Source organism: Maniola jurtina, chromosome 1 (assembly GCF_905333055.1).
Source record: "Maniola jurtina chromosome 1, ilManJurt1.1, whole genome shotgun sequence".
Taxonomy (NCBI): Eukaryota; Metazoa; Arthropoda; class Insecta; order Lepidoptera; family Nymphalidae; genus Maniola; species Maniola jurtina.
The window spans coordinates 10939730-10954695 of record NC_060029.1 but is presented as its reverse complement, the minus strand read 5'-3'; the positions used below and the strand labels follow the sequence as shown (position 1 = coordinate 10954695).

At 36.0% G+C, this 14966-nt stretch overlaps 1 protein-coding gene across 1 annotated transcript; it reads left to right on the top strand.

Annotated features, from left to right (window-relative positions):
* Positions 1-10391: 10391 nt before the first annotated feature.
* LOC123867719 lies at positions 10392-13940 on the top strand. The gene has a single exon (XM_045909897.1). The coding sequence runs from the start codon at positions 11188-11190 to the stop codon at positions 13543-13545; it is 2358 nt and encodes a 785-aa protein (XP_045765853.1). The 5' UTR covers positions 10392-11187; the 3' UTR covers positions 13546-13940.
* The last annotated feature ends 1026 nt before the right edge of the window (positions 13941-14966 follow it).

The following is a 14966-nucleotide window of genomic DNA, read 5'->3' as shown; positions in this document are numbered from 1 at the left end:
GGAACCGCCCCGATACGTTGCTGGCCTTGCAGGAATTTCTTTTTCGCTGAAAGCTAAATATATAAAAGGAAAAGCTGACTGACTGACTGATCTATTACAGATAACTCACAACTCAAACTACTGGACGGATTGGGGCCAAAATACGGTATGTAGATAGCTGTTATGACCTAGAAAGGATTTTTGAAAATTCAAACCCTGAGGCATCAAATCGGGCTTAGAAATTTATGCAGTGTATAAGGATGAAGTCGCGGTCATAAGCTAGTTCTATATAAGTGAATAGTTTCTTAGTTATTTAAAAGTTTATTGGAGCATTACACTATACTTCCACAATATAAGGTAGCTCAAATACTATCCATGCTTTCATAAAATACTACAGTCATAATAAATATGTAGGTACAAGGTATTATATTATGAAGAAGTAAGCTTTAATATTGCAAAATTTCAAACATGCAAAATAAAAACCTATTACAGACAACATTCTGTTGCAAGTCTATTTATGAAACGGAAAATAGTATCGGAATCAAAATAACCAATAACAATGTTCGATTCGCGGTTCGACATCGATAAGACGGTTTCATTTAGGAAAATGCAAACGTCTCTGGCCACGCTCCGCTGCTCTCGATATTACGACTCACGATACTACTACAGCTACAGATATCTACCTACTATTATTAATAAAGGTCTGTACTTATAGTTCCACTCTCGCTCCTTAGTTATTTAACAGGGCTCTCTCCGTCACTTACTCCATACAATCATAGTCCCAATTTAATTTGAATATTAAGCAACCAAAGTCCATGAAATTTTGCAGACATTTTCTAGAAACTAATATCTGTGCCTGTGGTGTTTTAGATTTTTTCTAAAAATATGTAGTTTTAAAATTACAGGGGCTCAAAGATTTGTATGTGAATTTTTAAGACCGCGTAACGTTGAAATATTATTATTATTAACAGCTAATAACCTTGTTAATGAGGTTAATCTGGCTCCTTTTTCTTGGAAAATTCCTCAAGCACCAATTAATTAAGCGATGGGCAATTTCTTGCACCAGCATGCTACCTCACTGATCCTTCAGCGTGAAAAAATGGAGAAGAATATAAAAAAAATATTCTAGATATAGAATTAATCATATACAATTGCGAGTGGAATAAAAATAATAAATAAAAGGAGCTCTCATGAAATTGGAACAAAAAACACTGAAGCAGCCTGATGCCATTCTGACTCGGGGACAAATGAGACGGAGGAAATAAGAAATATTAAACGTGACCGGAATCCTGAGACGCTTTCCATACATGATACGGGATTGCCGTCTCACGTTGGGTTTATGTAAACCATTGTACTTTTATGGAAATTCGCGTTATTATAACATACAACGGTATCGTTATTCGGGGGATTTGGAAAGCGTTACTATTGCGGTGTTATTGCGTTGGAAGTAGGAAAGTTTTTTAGCTAAATTATAAAAAGCTCTGTGACGATTCCCGCAGTAATGAAAGGCTAAACAAGACGCAAGCAAATTTAATCATACAATTCATAGAGTAATGGCCAAAATTAATTATTAATCTATCTGTAATCTATCGATTTAGCAACATTGCTATTTGTCAAAATGGACGCAATGGACGATAGGTACAATTTTTGGTAACTAATAACGTTGCTAAGTAGGTGACTTATCGACAGATTACAGAGAAGATTGATCATTACATTTTCGCCTGTAAGTTAATAAATAATACCTACGTGCCGAAAGGTCTCTCTGACTCCAAATATTTTTTTCGTCTCTACTCTCTAACCGTGTTCAAGCCTTCAAGGTGATATAAGTATTGAAGTCTGAGGCTTAATTTTATATCTACATATGTGAATGTGTTTCGGAGTTTACTTGGCTCTGCCTCGGTCGCACAACCCACACCAACCAGGCGTTTGCCACTCGGTCAGACTGAGGCACTCGAGTCATTATGCCCATCGTGGACACAGCTAATTTTATTTATTACGTCATAAAATTAAAATGACAAATAAGCACTTAACTGTAACTAAAGCAATAAAGTAATGAGCTAAACTTAAACGAGCTGTAAAATTTATGTTACGATCAGCTCAAAAACAGCTCTCTCTTGGGACTTAAATCTGCAAAATTGAGTTAGCGTTTTAACTTTATAAACGCGTTTTTTGTACCGCACAGTATTATCTCAGGGTTGATAATATCTTTAAATTATAAAATAACCTTGGCCAAATTAAGTAAGCATCTAAGCTCTTGTTCAATTAATTATTAACGTAGCATTAAATAATATAAACGCTTTTATAAATTACCTCAAATTAAGAAAATCGCTGTAACGCGAGATTAATTTTCGCAAAATATTTAATTTGACCGAGTATTTTCATGGAGCTTATTCGAGAAAAGTTTGAAGTAAGTAATCATCCAAAGATCCAAAAGTCATGGACAAGTAATGCTGGACGCATATTGCCTGCCATTGCCTGAGCAATTGCTTCTTGTTAACTACTGAGTCTGATTTTTAACAGCTTAGGTTTCCATTGTGATGTTTTTGTGGTTTGGGAGGCTGGTTTTGTATTTCATAGCTGTCTTAGGCGTATGCTACACTGGCAAAGTTACAGCTCACTCTGACAGAGCCAAAGAGCGATATTGCGCATCGTTCTTGACAACAAATAAAACTAAGCTTTATTAACTTAAGCATAAAGTTGTTGGCGAGCGGCAAGCCTAATACACTTAAGCGTATCTTCGGTGTTTTATTTTCAGTTTACAATTAGAAAGCTATAATTTTTTTAAACGTGTGACTGGGAAAGGCTTCTCTAGCAGCCAGAGCGTCCAAAAAAACTTTCTAGTCGCGCAAGCGATAGTAGCCAATGTGCGCCCAGTCTAAAAGCGATTGTATTTCTGACTCGAATGGCGTAAAACAAAAGAAGCAAAACCTAGACGGAGTTATATAATCTAGAGCAGTAGGAAGCTGATTAACGTCAGTTGAGTGTGGAGCCAGAATGGAGGGGTAACAAACAGCTGGATTTATCGGTAATGGCCCTTACTCCGACATTAAATGAGATGAATTACTTACACGAGCGTTACGTTACGGTTTTAGTATAATATTCTGAATAAATCTAGCATTTTTGTTAAATACCTAAGTATACCAAAGAAAGAAGTAGAAGTATGCAAAGTTGGGCTATCAGACGACTAGCATAATATGCCAGTTAGGACAATCTTTTCTACAAAAAAATAATAGTAAGTAGGTACGTATAAAAGTTTGCGTACACCTCGCCTCTCTCGCCTTTTGTAAATAATGGCTTTATAATCCTCAGTATATGAGAATGGTTGAGTTTTTTCAAAAGTATACCTGGGACAAATTTGTGTTCTATGTAAACCGTTGACATATAAAACACGTAGGTACAACTTTTATCTAGCCATGACCCATCCTCACTTAGTTAAAACCACAAACTCTATCTAGCTCATAGCTTTGCTTGTTCTTGAATTAAGCTCTAACGAAGCACGTGTGTTCTCAACAAAGCTGTGTAGAGTTAAGTATATCCGACCAACTTTCTAGACGAAATATCAACAACACAAAACACTGCTTTATACAATGAGCGTCGTATAAACTAGTCAAAAGCGCAATATTTTTTAAATCTCTTTCCGCTGAGTCAGCAAGTTAAATGTAACTGGTGATATAATATATTAAATTTTCATTCTTGTCGAATTGTTCCTCAAAATGTCAACGAGCTCAAAACACTCGTTAGAGAAGACTCAGTTTGTTCCAGACGGCGTATGTTGCTCGGAAAGCGAAACTTTGCGAAAATATTGTGTTGGATATTAAACTGTTCGTGACACTTATAATACCTACTCTGTCTATTCTTTTGCGTTTGTAAATTTTATGTGGCATTATATCTGCTGCTCACTCACGAAGCATGTTTTTACACTACGTAGAAAATCATTCCTCGGTGTAGTTCTTTTATAATCTAGTTTGGGAATTCCGAGAGTAAATTGCGGTTTCTCCTTCCCAATCCGGCTCACCGAAGATTAGAAAACACGTTTCGAAGAGCTTTCGAGCAATTTTCCGTTTACGTAGCGGTAATTGTCTTAGAACAGGTAGGAATAGTGGCTATCTCCCGGTCGGACGAGCGCACTGCGGTAGCCGACGCCGCATCCTCCACCAAAACCTCCGATACGGCACGTGCACTGAATCCCAATACCTGTACTGATTTTATTTTTGCCTCCCTCATTCTTGATTCAACTATCTAATAGTCGCTCGGCAATCTCTTGCCATTTTACTCGTATTGGGCGATAAAACCCGCCCAGCACGGTTGGGATCCGTTTTGAAAGCTTAAAATCTTGCGTTCAATTACTTAAATTAATTATGCACAATTCTTTCGGCCCACTTACATCGGGGCCGGTAAATAATTCAAGGGCGATGCGAGCGAGGGTCCGTACTCGGAATAGATTTGTAATCTTTCTCGGCTTTGCTTAAAATAGAATTTTATCCGTATCCTTATAAAGCCTGGCTACCAATAAAGTTAAATAGTAATACTTTCATATTCATTAACGTACATGACTGAAATCAAACTATCGATGGTGTAGCGCCGCTTTCGAGATCTTATATTATAATAACAGCTTTGTAGATATACTTAGTACCCAAGACCTTATTTACACGAGAGCTTTTTCAACGTCCGTTCCAGTATCAAAATAGAACAAATGTATTCCCAAATAAGTAGGTATATGTTCACACGTCAATGCTTTTTTTAATGTGTGGAGAGATACTTGAGAATACTTTGTTCCATTTGGATGCTTTTTTAACGGACGTTAAAAAAAGCTCTCGTGTAAATGAGGCCTAATCCTTAGTACCTATTCGTTTCGTAACAGGTAGAATTAACAGAATTAAATGTCTTGTATTAATTAATAAATTCACATAGCACAATATTAGTTAAGCCAAACTCGCAATACAGTTTTAAAGTCACGTGCTAAGTGAAGATGCTGCGGGGTCCAAATGAAATCACCGTTTCCTGTTCTAGATTCAGCCAACGTTCGTTGCCCATCGCTTCTCAAATTAAATTATTTCATTAAATAATCTCCTTTGAGGTTAGACTGTGTATGTACTACTAACTAAATATTTATCGCCCGCTCACTACTGAGCACAGTCTCCTCTCAGAATGAGAAGGGCTTAGAACATAGTCCGCTTCACTGGCCCAATGTGGTGTGGCAAACTTCGCACACTTTTGAAAACATTATGCAGGCTTCCTCACGATGTTGTCCTTCCCCGGGCCAAAATAAATTATTTAATACTGTCTGTAACTTGTAGATATGATAGAAGAAACATTGTTATTTGTTCTGCAAGAGGTCTTTGGTTCGATTTCCAGTTAAAATATGCTTTCCATTTTCAAAAAAAAACTTGCTAAAAATAGAAAATAACATTAAGTATAGGTAAAAAAAAATATTCGTCACTTAATGATGTAATATGATTACGTTTAGGTATTAGGATTACGCATAGTACGCATTACGCTTAGTAGCTATGGTACAAAAAAATAGATGAAAAAGAGAACGCAATATAATTTGAGAGTTAATTACTAAACAACACGAAGCTCTAACGGCACTGCGAACAACGCAAATATTCAAAATAATAATCATTTTCCGCAAAGATTTTTCCATGTAAAGTTTTCCACTTCGAAACTTTGGCACTTGAGCGAAGCCAAGTCGCTTTTAACAAAGCTTTTTCATACTTACATTTTTATATCAGGGATGGAATGTCATGCTCGGTTTCATCGAGACTCTTCCGCAAAACCGCGAAAATAACGGACGTATAGCGGTAATAGGTGGTGCCTTACTCGATATTCAAGTCACGTTTAGAATTCCTTATATTTCATCTTTTTCTACGCCCCGAAAAATGTCATCGAATACGCATTTTCGTGTAATCCTCATAAGTCTCATAGCTCGTCGTTCGGGATGTACCTACAGAGCCGACACGCGATGTCTTCTCCCCTCCAGCCTTTGTCATTTGGTATGTACCGTTTCGTGATCGCCATTTGAAGTGGCGAACTTTTCTTCAATATCATAGTTTACAATAGCGCTTTGTCACTCACATGTGACGTCGTCACAGTAATAAATATTACGTTCAATTTTATTCGACATCATTTTGTAGGATACTAAATGATGCCCGCGACTCCGTCGGCGTGGATTTAGGTTTTTTAAAAGTCCCGTGGAAACTCTTTGCTTTACCGGGATAAAAAGTTGTCGAAGTCAATTCCGAGGTGTAAGCTACCTCTGTGCCTTTCATATAAATCGGTTAAACTGATAGACCCTTAAGAATCCCGTAGGAACTCTTTGATTTTCCGAGATAAAAAGTAGCCTATGTTCGTCCCCGGGATGTAAGCTAACTCTATACCAAATTTCATCAAAATCGGCTTAGGGTTTGAACCGTGAAAACGTAGCAGACAGACCGACAGACAGATAGACAGACAGACAGACCGACACACTTTTGCATTTATAATACTATATTAAGTATTAAGTATTAAGTATAATTAAGTATATTAAGTATTAAGTATGGACCGCCAATTTCCAATTTTATGATAGTTAGGTACCTATGCGTACCAAAAAAGAAAATCTAGTGCCTTGAAAGTAGGTAACTAGTATGTATTAGGTAACTTTCTTACGCCCAGTAATATGGAGTACATACTCGTATTTAGGATTGGAGCCTTCTTATCTCTTAGTTCACTCTAAGTTCGTGGCACCTTGCACTGAGCAAGAAAAGTTTCTGACAACAGCCAACTAGTTTAGAAGCTGGGAAACTCCATCAGGTACCTGATTAGCTAGAGGACCCGCTCAAAGCGAGTTGATATGTTGCGTGGTGCAGCGTTTCTACTTTGATTTTATGCTTAAAGGACTTGTACAACTAAGGCATTCTTACTTAATTCTTCTCTTCATAAGTTGGTATTATTCTCTTAGAAAAGTTACCCGAAATTGTATTGTAAACTTACAAAAATAGGTGTAGTGGGTCAAGGCATATTGCAGTTGACGAAGTGATGCTTATATATATTTTTTTGTGTGTTCTTAATTTAAAAAAACCGGCCAAGTGCGAGTCAGACTCGCGCACCGAGGGTTCCGTACTCGGGTATTTTTTCCGACATTTTGCACGATAAATCAAAAACTATTATGCTTAAAAATAAATAAAAATCTGTTTTAGAATATACAAACCCTTTCATATTATAATAAATACCCTACTTGGTATCTTACTTCGAAAATTGAAAATGCTAATTATTATTGGTTCATGAACATACATGATCTACATCATTATTCCGCATCCGCTTCCATACTTTCGACATCATCTGCTGTAGATGGAATGACACAAAATAGCTAAATTAATTATTTGCTAAAATATCTGTGTACGTCTAAAGATCAAAGCATTCTGCTTTGGTCTTTAGGCTATGCGAGTTTATACAATGTAGGGCTGAACCTGACTGTTTATCAGTACAAGTCCGTACATACCTATCTAACTAGCGGCCAAACTTCCCAACAGCAGCCAACTAGTTCAAAAAGTCGCAAACTCCATCAGATATAGTACGTAAGCCACGGCGATCACGTAAAGCTCTATATAGAGCGAGTGGACATGTTTGTATCAAAACGCTGCTCTAGGTTTTGCTAAGTTGCTTGAGATGTTAGAGTTTTTCAGTTAGTAGGACGGTTGTAACACATTTGTAGACCTTAACATTTTAATTGTCTTAGTATTAGACTCTTAGGTTTTTGTAATCTTTTGTCTGTGTGAAAGCTGCGAGATGGTGGCCTAAGCTGGTGAAGTAACTTTTCAAGTAAACGTGACAAGATGTAAGTTGAAACACTTTTGCCTAGAAGATGCCTAATGTTGGATTTGCCTTGATTGTCTTGTAAATACGTAAAACTTCGTGGTACGTAGCTCCCGTGATATATAAAGGTTTTTAACTTTTTTTAAACGATTGAGTGTACCTATAGGTATATAAACTCGCGCGGTTTAGTTAAAACTAAACGCATACAGAATACCATATTTTTATCAAAGTTTTTTTATTATTCATATACCTAATAAGTAAAAAATACTTTTTTATGACACTAAAACTGAGTGTACCTACATCGGTGCTAAACAACAGTACCTAGGTACTTACTATTTAGCGATCATTTTTGGTGTAAGTGCCGTGCCGTATGAACGTTACATCTGTCTGAAAAATATTTAAGCTAATCTCAAGTGGCACCAAAAATTGGTATAAGGGTCTCAGTTTGTCAAAAATTCGACCTCCTTGACGCTCAGTCGCATCGATGGCAATCGCTATATTTCAGCACGTAGCCTGTCGTGTAGGCACAGGCACTAACTAGCGAACACAGCTGGAGCTGCGGTGCACTGACAATGTTTGGACGCCGCATCTTTGGGCGGGCGACGTGCGCTGCCTCCGCAATGAGCTGACCGCCCGACACTCCAATTTATAGCGACGGTTAATTACCTACAAGAATCTGACTCAGTTGTTCGACAACGGCGCGAGGCAAGAAATTTTGGCGTTCGAGGCATTTCGTGATTAGATCCAAACTAATATTACAAATGTGAAAGTGTGTCTGTCTGTCTGTCTGCTAGCTTTTCACGGCCCGACAGTTTAACCTTCTTTGGTGAAACTTGGTACAGAGCTATCTTTCATCCCGGGGTCGGACATAGGCTACTATTCATCCCGGAAAACCAGAGAGTTCGCACGGGGTTCTTAAAAGTCCATCTGTTTTACCGATTTACCTATATGAAATTTAGTACAGAGTTAGCTTACTTTCCGGAAATTGACATAAGCAACTTTTTATCCTGAATAAGCAAAGAGTTCCCATGGGGTTAAAAAAATAATCTAAATCCACGCAGACGAAGTCGCGGGCATCATCGAGTTTTTTATAAAATATACTCAAAGTCATACTCAAAGTTGAAATAGTATGAGTACCTACCTCCATTCTTTTAGATTAATTCTGTTTGTAAATTGTTATTTTTAATCGATTATTTAGATGAAAATCTCAAGTTAGCCATTAAGCTTAAATTTGGTTTAATTTTAATACGGAATAAGGATTCAATGGTAATGTTAGGTAGTTAAAAAATAAATTCTTTGAAAATAATAAGTACATATACTCCACATAGTTTTTTTTCACTATGCAGATTTGTGCTTAACTGCATGTATATTATATGCAATAGCAAACTATCAGATTAAGCTGGACTTGTTTTAAGGCAAAAAGGGTGATTAAAGTATTTTTTCAGTGCAAGAAAAATTAATTTTAGTATTTTGCAAATTTTCGTGTTTTCTTACATTGAATTTCGGGTGTGCAGTTAAAGTACCAAGATTGAAAATAGGTTCTATTCTTTTTGGTTTAAGTATATTATAACTTAATTTAATAATTCCTAAATAATAAACAAAGGTTACACTCAAAAGTAAGTATAATTATATACATCACGGTCAGGCGTTTTCGTGCACACTGTTAAAATTTAATTAAGCTACTTTGTTTCCGAACCGAAAAGTAACTAATTAATATGCGCAATGTGTATCGAGCTGAATAGTAGGAAAAGTTGGGTTATTTACGAGGCGTCGCAGGCTGAGACTTGTTATTCATAAAGCGCATTTAATTATTATGTTAACGAAACCTTATTTGAATAAAATATTAGACGTGGACTGTCAAAGAGAATCAAGTGTCCATTATTTTGTGAAAATCAGTGGTAGAGTAAATTAGAAAAGTTGTTTAGTTCTTGATTACGTGAACAGGGATGAAAAGCATAAAAAATGCAGTCATTTATTCGGGGGAAAGTAGTAAAATACAAAGGAATGTTTTGTTTTTATTACTACATAGAGATCCCGGGGAGGTGTTTTCGCTGCTGAATTATGCACAAATCAATTCCTTTACCCGGACGGCGCCCCGTTGCCGTACGATAAATAAATAATATAAGTGTAATTGTAACCAAGTCTGGACTTGGGAAAATTCCCAATTCACTTAAATTTTTATTTCTTACAACGTTTTTATTCGCGTTTCTAACTGAAACGCTATGCGCTTGTTTTGTTATTTTACCTAAGCAACCTTAATACAAACTGGTAATTTTTAATATAAACTGATTCATTATTATCACATAATATTATCTAATATCACATACTTAGATTATAAATCCGGAAGTGTGTTTGTTTGTTGATGTTGATTGATGATTGATGACCTTCAATCAAGCCACAATGCAAAGCAACGAATTGGCAAGATGAAAATCAAAATGTTACCACGAGATTTTTTACACCACGCCAACGAAATTGCAGGCTTGATCTAATTCACTTATTGAAATATATACTTACGGTAAAAAAAAAACAAACAAAATTTTATCAAGTAGGTAGTTATGGCTCGACCATCCGTTCTCGATTAGATTTGTTCAATGTAAGCATTTTGTAACGGTGACGACGGTGCGTCGCATATAAGAATTAGTATTAAAGTAGCCTCTAAATCGGCATTACGTCTTTAATTTCTCCCTTACATATATATGTACCTGGTGAAAATCCCAGGGTAATCTAGTGGCTCCCGTAAGAAAAGCAAAAGTGGCGCAGCCTGGTGAGGATTTTCCGGAAAAAAATCCGTAGTTTACGTGGTTTAGGAAAATCCAAAACGAACCTCAAAATTTAAAATTCTTTTGCGTCGGTCAAGCCAAGGAAAAGCAATGGGAGTAGCGGTGAGGGGGTGAGTGAAACTTTTCGCCAATCCTTGTTCCAATTTCCCGTACTTTTCATATTAATAATTATTATAAGTAGTTGTTATTGTAGAGATCAAACCTTGCTCACTATAACATTGTATTGTAACGCCTGATATCACCGGATGGACTTATGCGGTCTTATCTCTATTCTAAGAATATGAATGTGCACAGAGCACTTACGTACATAGAGACTTCATTTAAATGAAATAATTTTTTAAAATTGTTGAAAATATATAATTGTAAGTTAAAAGGAATTGAATACACTTAATTCATTAAGTTTTATTATTTGAAAAAAATACATAAGTTTTAAACTTATCTTATTGTAGTACACTACACTTTTACTCTATATTTTATAACTTATACAAATTTAATTTCTAATTCTATAATTTTATTTTACTTTTACATTGTGTTTTATTGTGTGTTCTATTGTGTTAAATGTGTGATTATACTTGTAAGTAAAAGTGTTTATACGAAAGCCAGTTGCATCCTCTGAACATTTCATTACTCTATCATCATGGAAACAGCGGCCGTCTCATCGGTACCTAAAGAAATTGTGCAATTAATCCCTTTGTTTGGTGGTGATAAAAGACAATTAAATCTTTATTTGCGAAAATGTCAATATGTGATTGATCGGTTTAAGGGGAGTGATGAACAAAATCTTTACGTTTTTAATGTTATAACGAGTCGCCTGAAAGATGATGCAGCTGCGCTTCTCTCCGAACGGGAGGACATTGTTACGTGGTCCGCATTAAAAGATTTGTTAATACAGCATTTTGGAGACCCGCGCAGCGAAGCTTGCATAAGTGTTGAGTTAGAGTCATTAAAAATTTATCCGGGTGAAAGTTTCCTCGACTTTTGTAATAGAATCCAAACTGTGCGTTCGTTATTGATGTCCAAAGTAAATGCATGCGACGACTTGGAGATGAAACGTTCCAAGGCAATTATATATAATAACACAGCTCTTAACGTGTTTCTGTATAATCTTCCCGAACATATGGTTCGAGTCATTAGACTAAAGGCACCCACTTCCTTAGAAACCGCCTTGAGTATGGTGCTCGAGGAAGTGAACTTCACGGAACAGTACAAGACGCGTAATCGTATGCATAGTAATAACCAATTTACGAGTTCGGGTTCAAGACCAGCGATCGCCCAACCGTTTGGTTACAAACCCCAACTACCACCTCATTCCAAATTCAATTTTAATAACACTCAAATGCCTCAAATGCAAGGTCAAGGTCAACCACCAAAATCAGTCATGGGTTATAGACCCCAATTAGGTTTTCAGCCACAACAATTTGGGATTAGGCCCCCACATAAACTTGGGTACATGTCCCCACAAAAATTTGGGTACGAACCCATACAACAATTTGGTTACAAGCCTCTACCACAATATGGGTACATGCCCCCACAACAATTTGGGTACAAACCCACACAACAATTTAGTGACATGCCCCCACAACAATTTGGGTACAAACCCACACAACAATTTAGTGACATGCCCCCACAACAATTGGGGTACAAACCCCCACAGCAATTTGGGTATAAACCACCACAACCCCAGCAACAAACTAATGACGTATCCATGAGGACAGCACAGCCTAAAATGCAACAAGATTTTAAGTTAAACAAGTTAATGAACAACGAGGAAAACAACTTCCCCCATGACGATTATTATGAAAATGACTATGCAAATGACATTAATTTCGGTTATGACGTTGACACAAATCAACCAAAATATTCTGACGCATCTTATCATGAATCAGAACCAACTTGTATTCCAATTATGAATAACAATTTAAATTATATAATAACACCTGCAAGTTCAGAACAGCAAGTTACGAGTAAGTTACCTGTCGATCAACATTCAAGTGATGCTGTACTTGATTTAATTAAAAATGATAAACAAAATAGCAATGCTGATGCTCTACTCAAAATTAAAATTAATGCTTTAAATTCAGGCAAAGAAAATCCGTCACCAATAGTAAACGTAGATGAAAAATTAAGTCACAGTGATTCATCGACAGTAACTATATCAGATTTGAGTCGAACAGCGACCGCTAGTTCTATAGAATTTAATGATAAAAATGTAAATGATTACCCGGTGCGGTCAGAATCTAGTAAAACAGATACCATCCATTCAGCTATAAATCCAGAGTCATCTGGGATACCGATTTTGAATGAGGCCATAGATACTAAACCTAATCAAATTCTAGTTTTTTCGTGGATTAAAAACGAAATGCAGGTAAGCGATCTCTCACGTGATAAACAGAAGGTCTTAGAAGTTTTCTTACCAATAGACAACCCTGAATTAATAAAGGAGTTTTTGATAAAGCATATAAAACCAAAAATAAAGTATTTCATTTATTTCGAAGAACAAGAACATCGTAGGCTATTCAGTAATTTAATAATACAGCTTTTTGAAAGTCTGGTAATTTTTTATGAATGCACAGAACGAGTCGTATATGTTAAAGATGAAGGAGAACAGAGAGCTATGATAAACAATTACCAAGAAGGAAAAACATGCCATCGTGGCATTAAGGAGAGCTTAGTTAGGTTTCGTAGAAATTATTATTGGGATAAAATGGTAGCAAAAAAGAAAAAGGTTAGGGAAAAGAAAGGTAGTAAAGCTAACATTCAGTTTTCTAAAGGAAACATTGTTTTTGCAAAGGATGTTAATAAGCGTAAAAGTAGAGATAAACCAAGATATGTTAAAGCGAAAGTTATAGGACATTCTGAAGGAAATATTTTATCCATAAAAGTACGACAAAGGAAAACCAAAACGCCCATTAAGAACATTAAACACCCTCCGCAGGTTTTGCTGTGTCTTGCTAGTAGTGATGCAGGCGCAGGCCCTCCATCTACAAAAACTTGATTAAGTATATTAATTGTCTCTAAAATGTTTGATAAAATTTAACTGTAATTTGAAACAATGAATGTGAACTCTATAGAATTACTCTATCATTTAAATGTAATTTCTTACTCAAAAAGCATTTGTGTAAAGTCATTTATAAAAATAACCAGATTACATTTATAATGGAAATACCGATTACTGATAACTCAACGTATAATTTTTACTTTAAGATAGATAAGATTTTACTTTAAGATATATTCCAATACCAATTTTTCATGAATCTCAAAATAAAACCCTGGCTATCATTCCCAAATATCCTTACCTTTTGGCGAAAGGAATCAAATACTTACCGCTTGTTAAACCATGTCAATCATTTTCTACCGGCAATCAGTTCCTGTGTACTGCAGACAACCGAGCGTTGTATTATGAACTCACCTGTATAGAGCAGCTTATGAAATTCGAAGATGACCTTATTTCCTGCAAGCAGCATCAGGTCCAGATCGAAAAGATTAAGGTTCAGCAAATCAACCCAAATAGCTGGCTCCTCTATAGTAGACTGAGGACGACACTGACGAAGCGATGCGGCCATGAGGTCAGCAAACAACTTGTATTTGGCACTTACCTGATCACAATCGACGAACCGTGTGAGCTAGAAATTTATGGAATTCGCCTCCACCATCGCACTATTGTAGAATCAGATAATATGAAGAGAATTCCAATTATTACACTCCCTCAGTTAAAAGCAAACGCGACTCTATCCGGTGCAAGTGTAGTTAATATGGAAGAAATTAGTTTAGATGAAGTGAAATACATGGCCTTTTCATTAAAACATAGTGCTGTTGTTGAAAGTGTTTTAAACGATCAAAAAGACAGTAAATTCAGTGTAATTTTAGGATACCTGACATCAGGTTTTGTAGTTTTAAGTATTCTTGTGTTCTTATGTTATATCTGGCTGAAATCGCCAAAATGTTCATTATTTAAGAAAAATCATCGGAATGAATCTAAAAACGATCCCTCCGATAATTTTCCTCTTAGGGATGGAGGAGTTATGGCTCGACCATCCGTTCTCGATTAGATTTGTTCAATGTAAGCATTTTGTAACGGTGACGACGGTGCGTCGCATATAAGAATTAGTATTAAAGTAGCCTCTAAATCGGCATTACGTCTTTAATTTCTCCCTTACATATATATGTACCTGGTGAAAATCCCAGGGTAATCTAGTGGCTCCCGTAAGAAAAGCAAAAGTAGGTAAATCTATTTCTCAAAAATAATAATTTGTTGAACGTAGTTATGTACTTACGTTTAACAATTTAATATTTTTGAGATTCATTATTATAGAAGTACCTATACAGTTTTATATAAATAAGCGTGAAGTTAGTACTAGAATTAATAGGTTTGTTAAAATAAGGTTGTAAATAAAAATCATTGAATTTGTAGATCAG

Excerpts from the sequence above, each read along its gene's own strand:
- LOC123867719 (XM_045909897.1), top strand. The coding sequence starts at position 11,188 with ATGGAAACAGCGGCCGTCTCATCGGTACCTAAAGAAATTGTGCAATTA.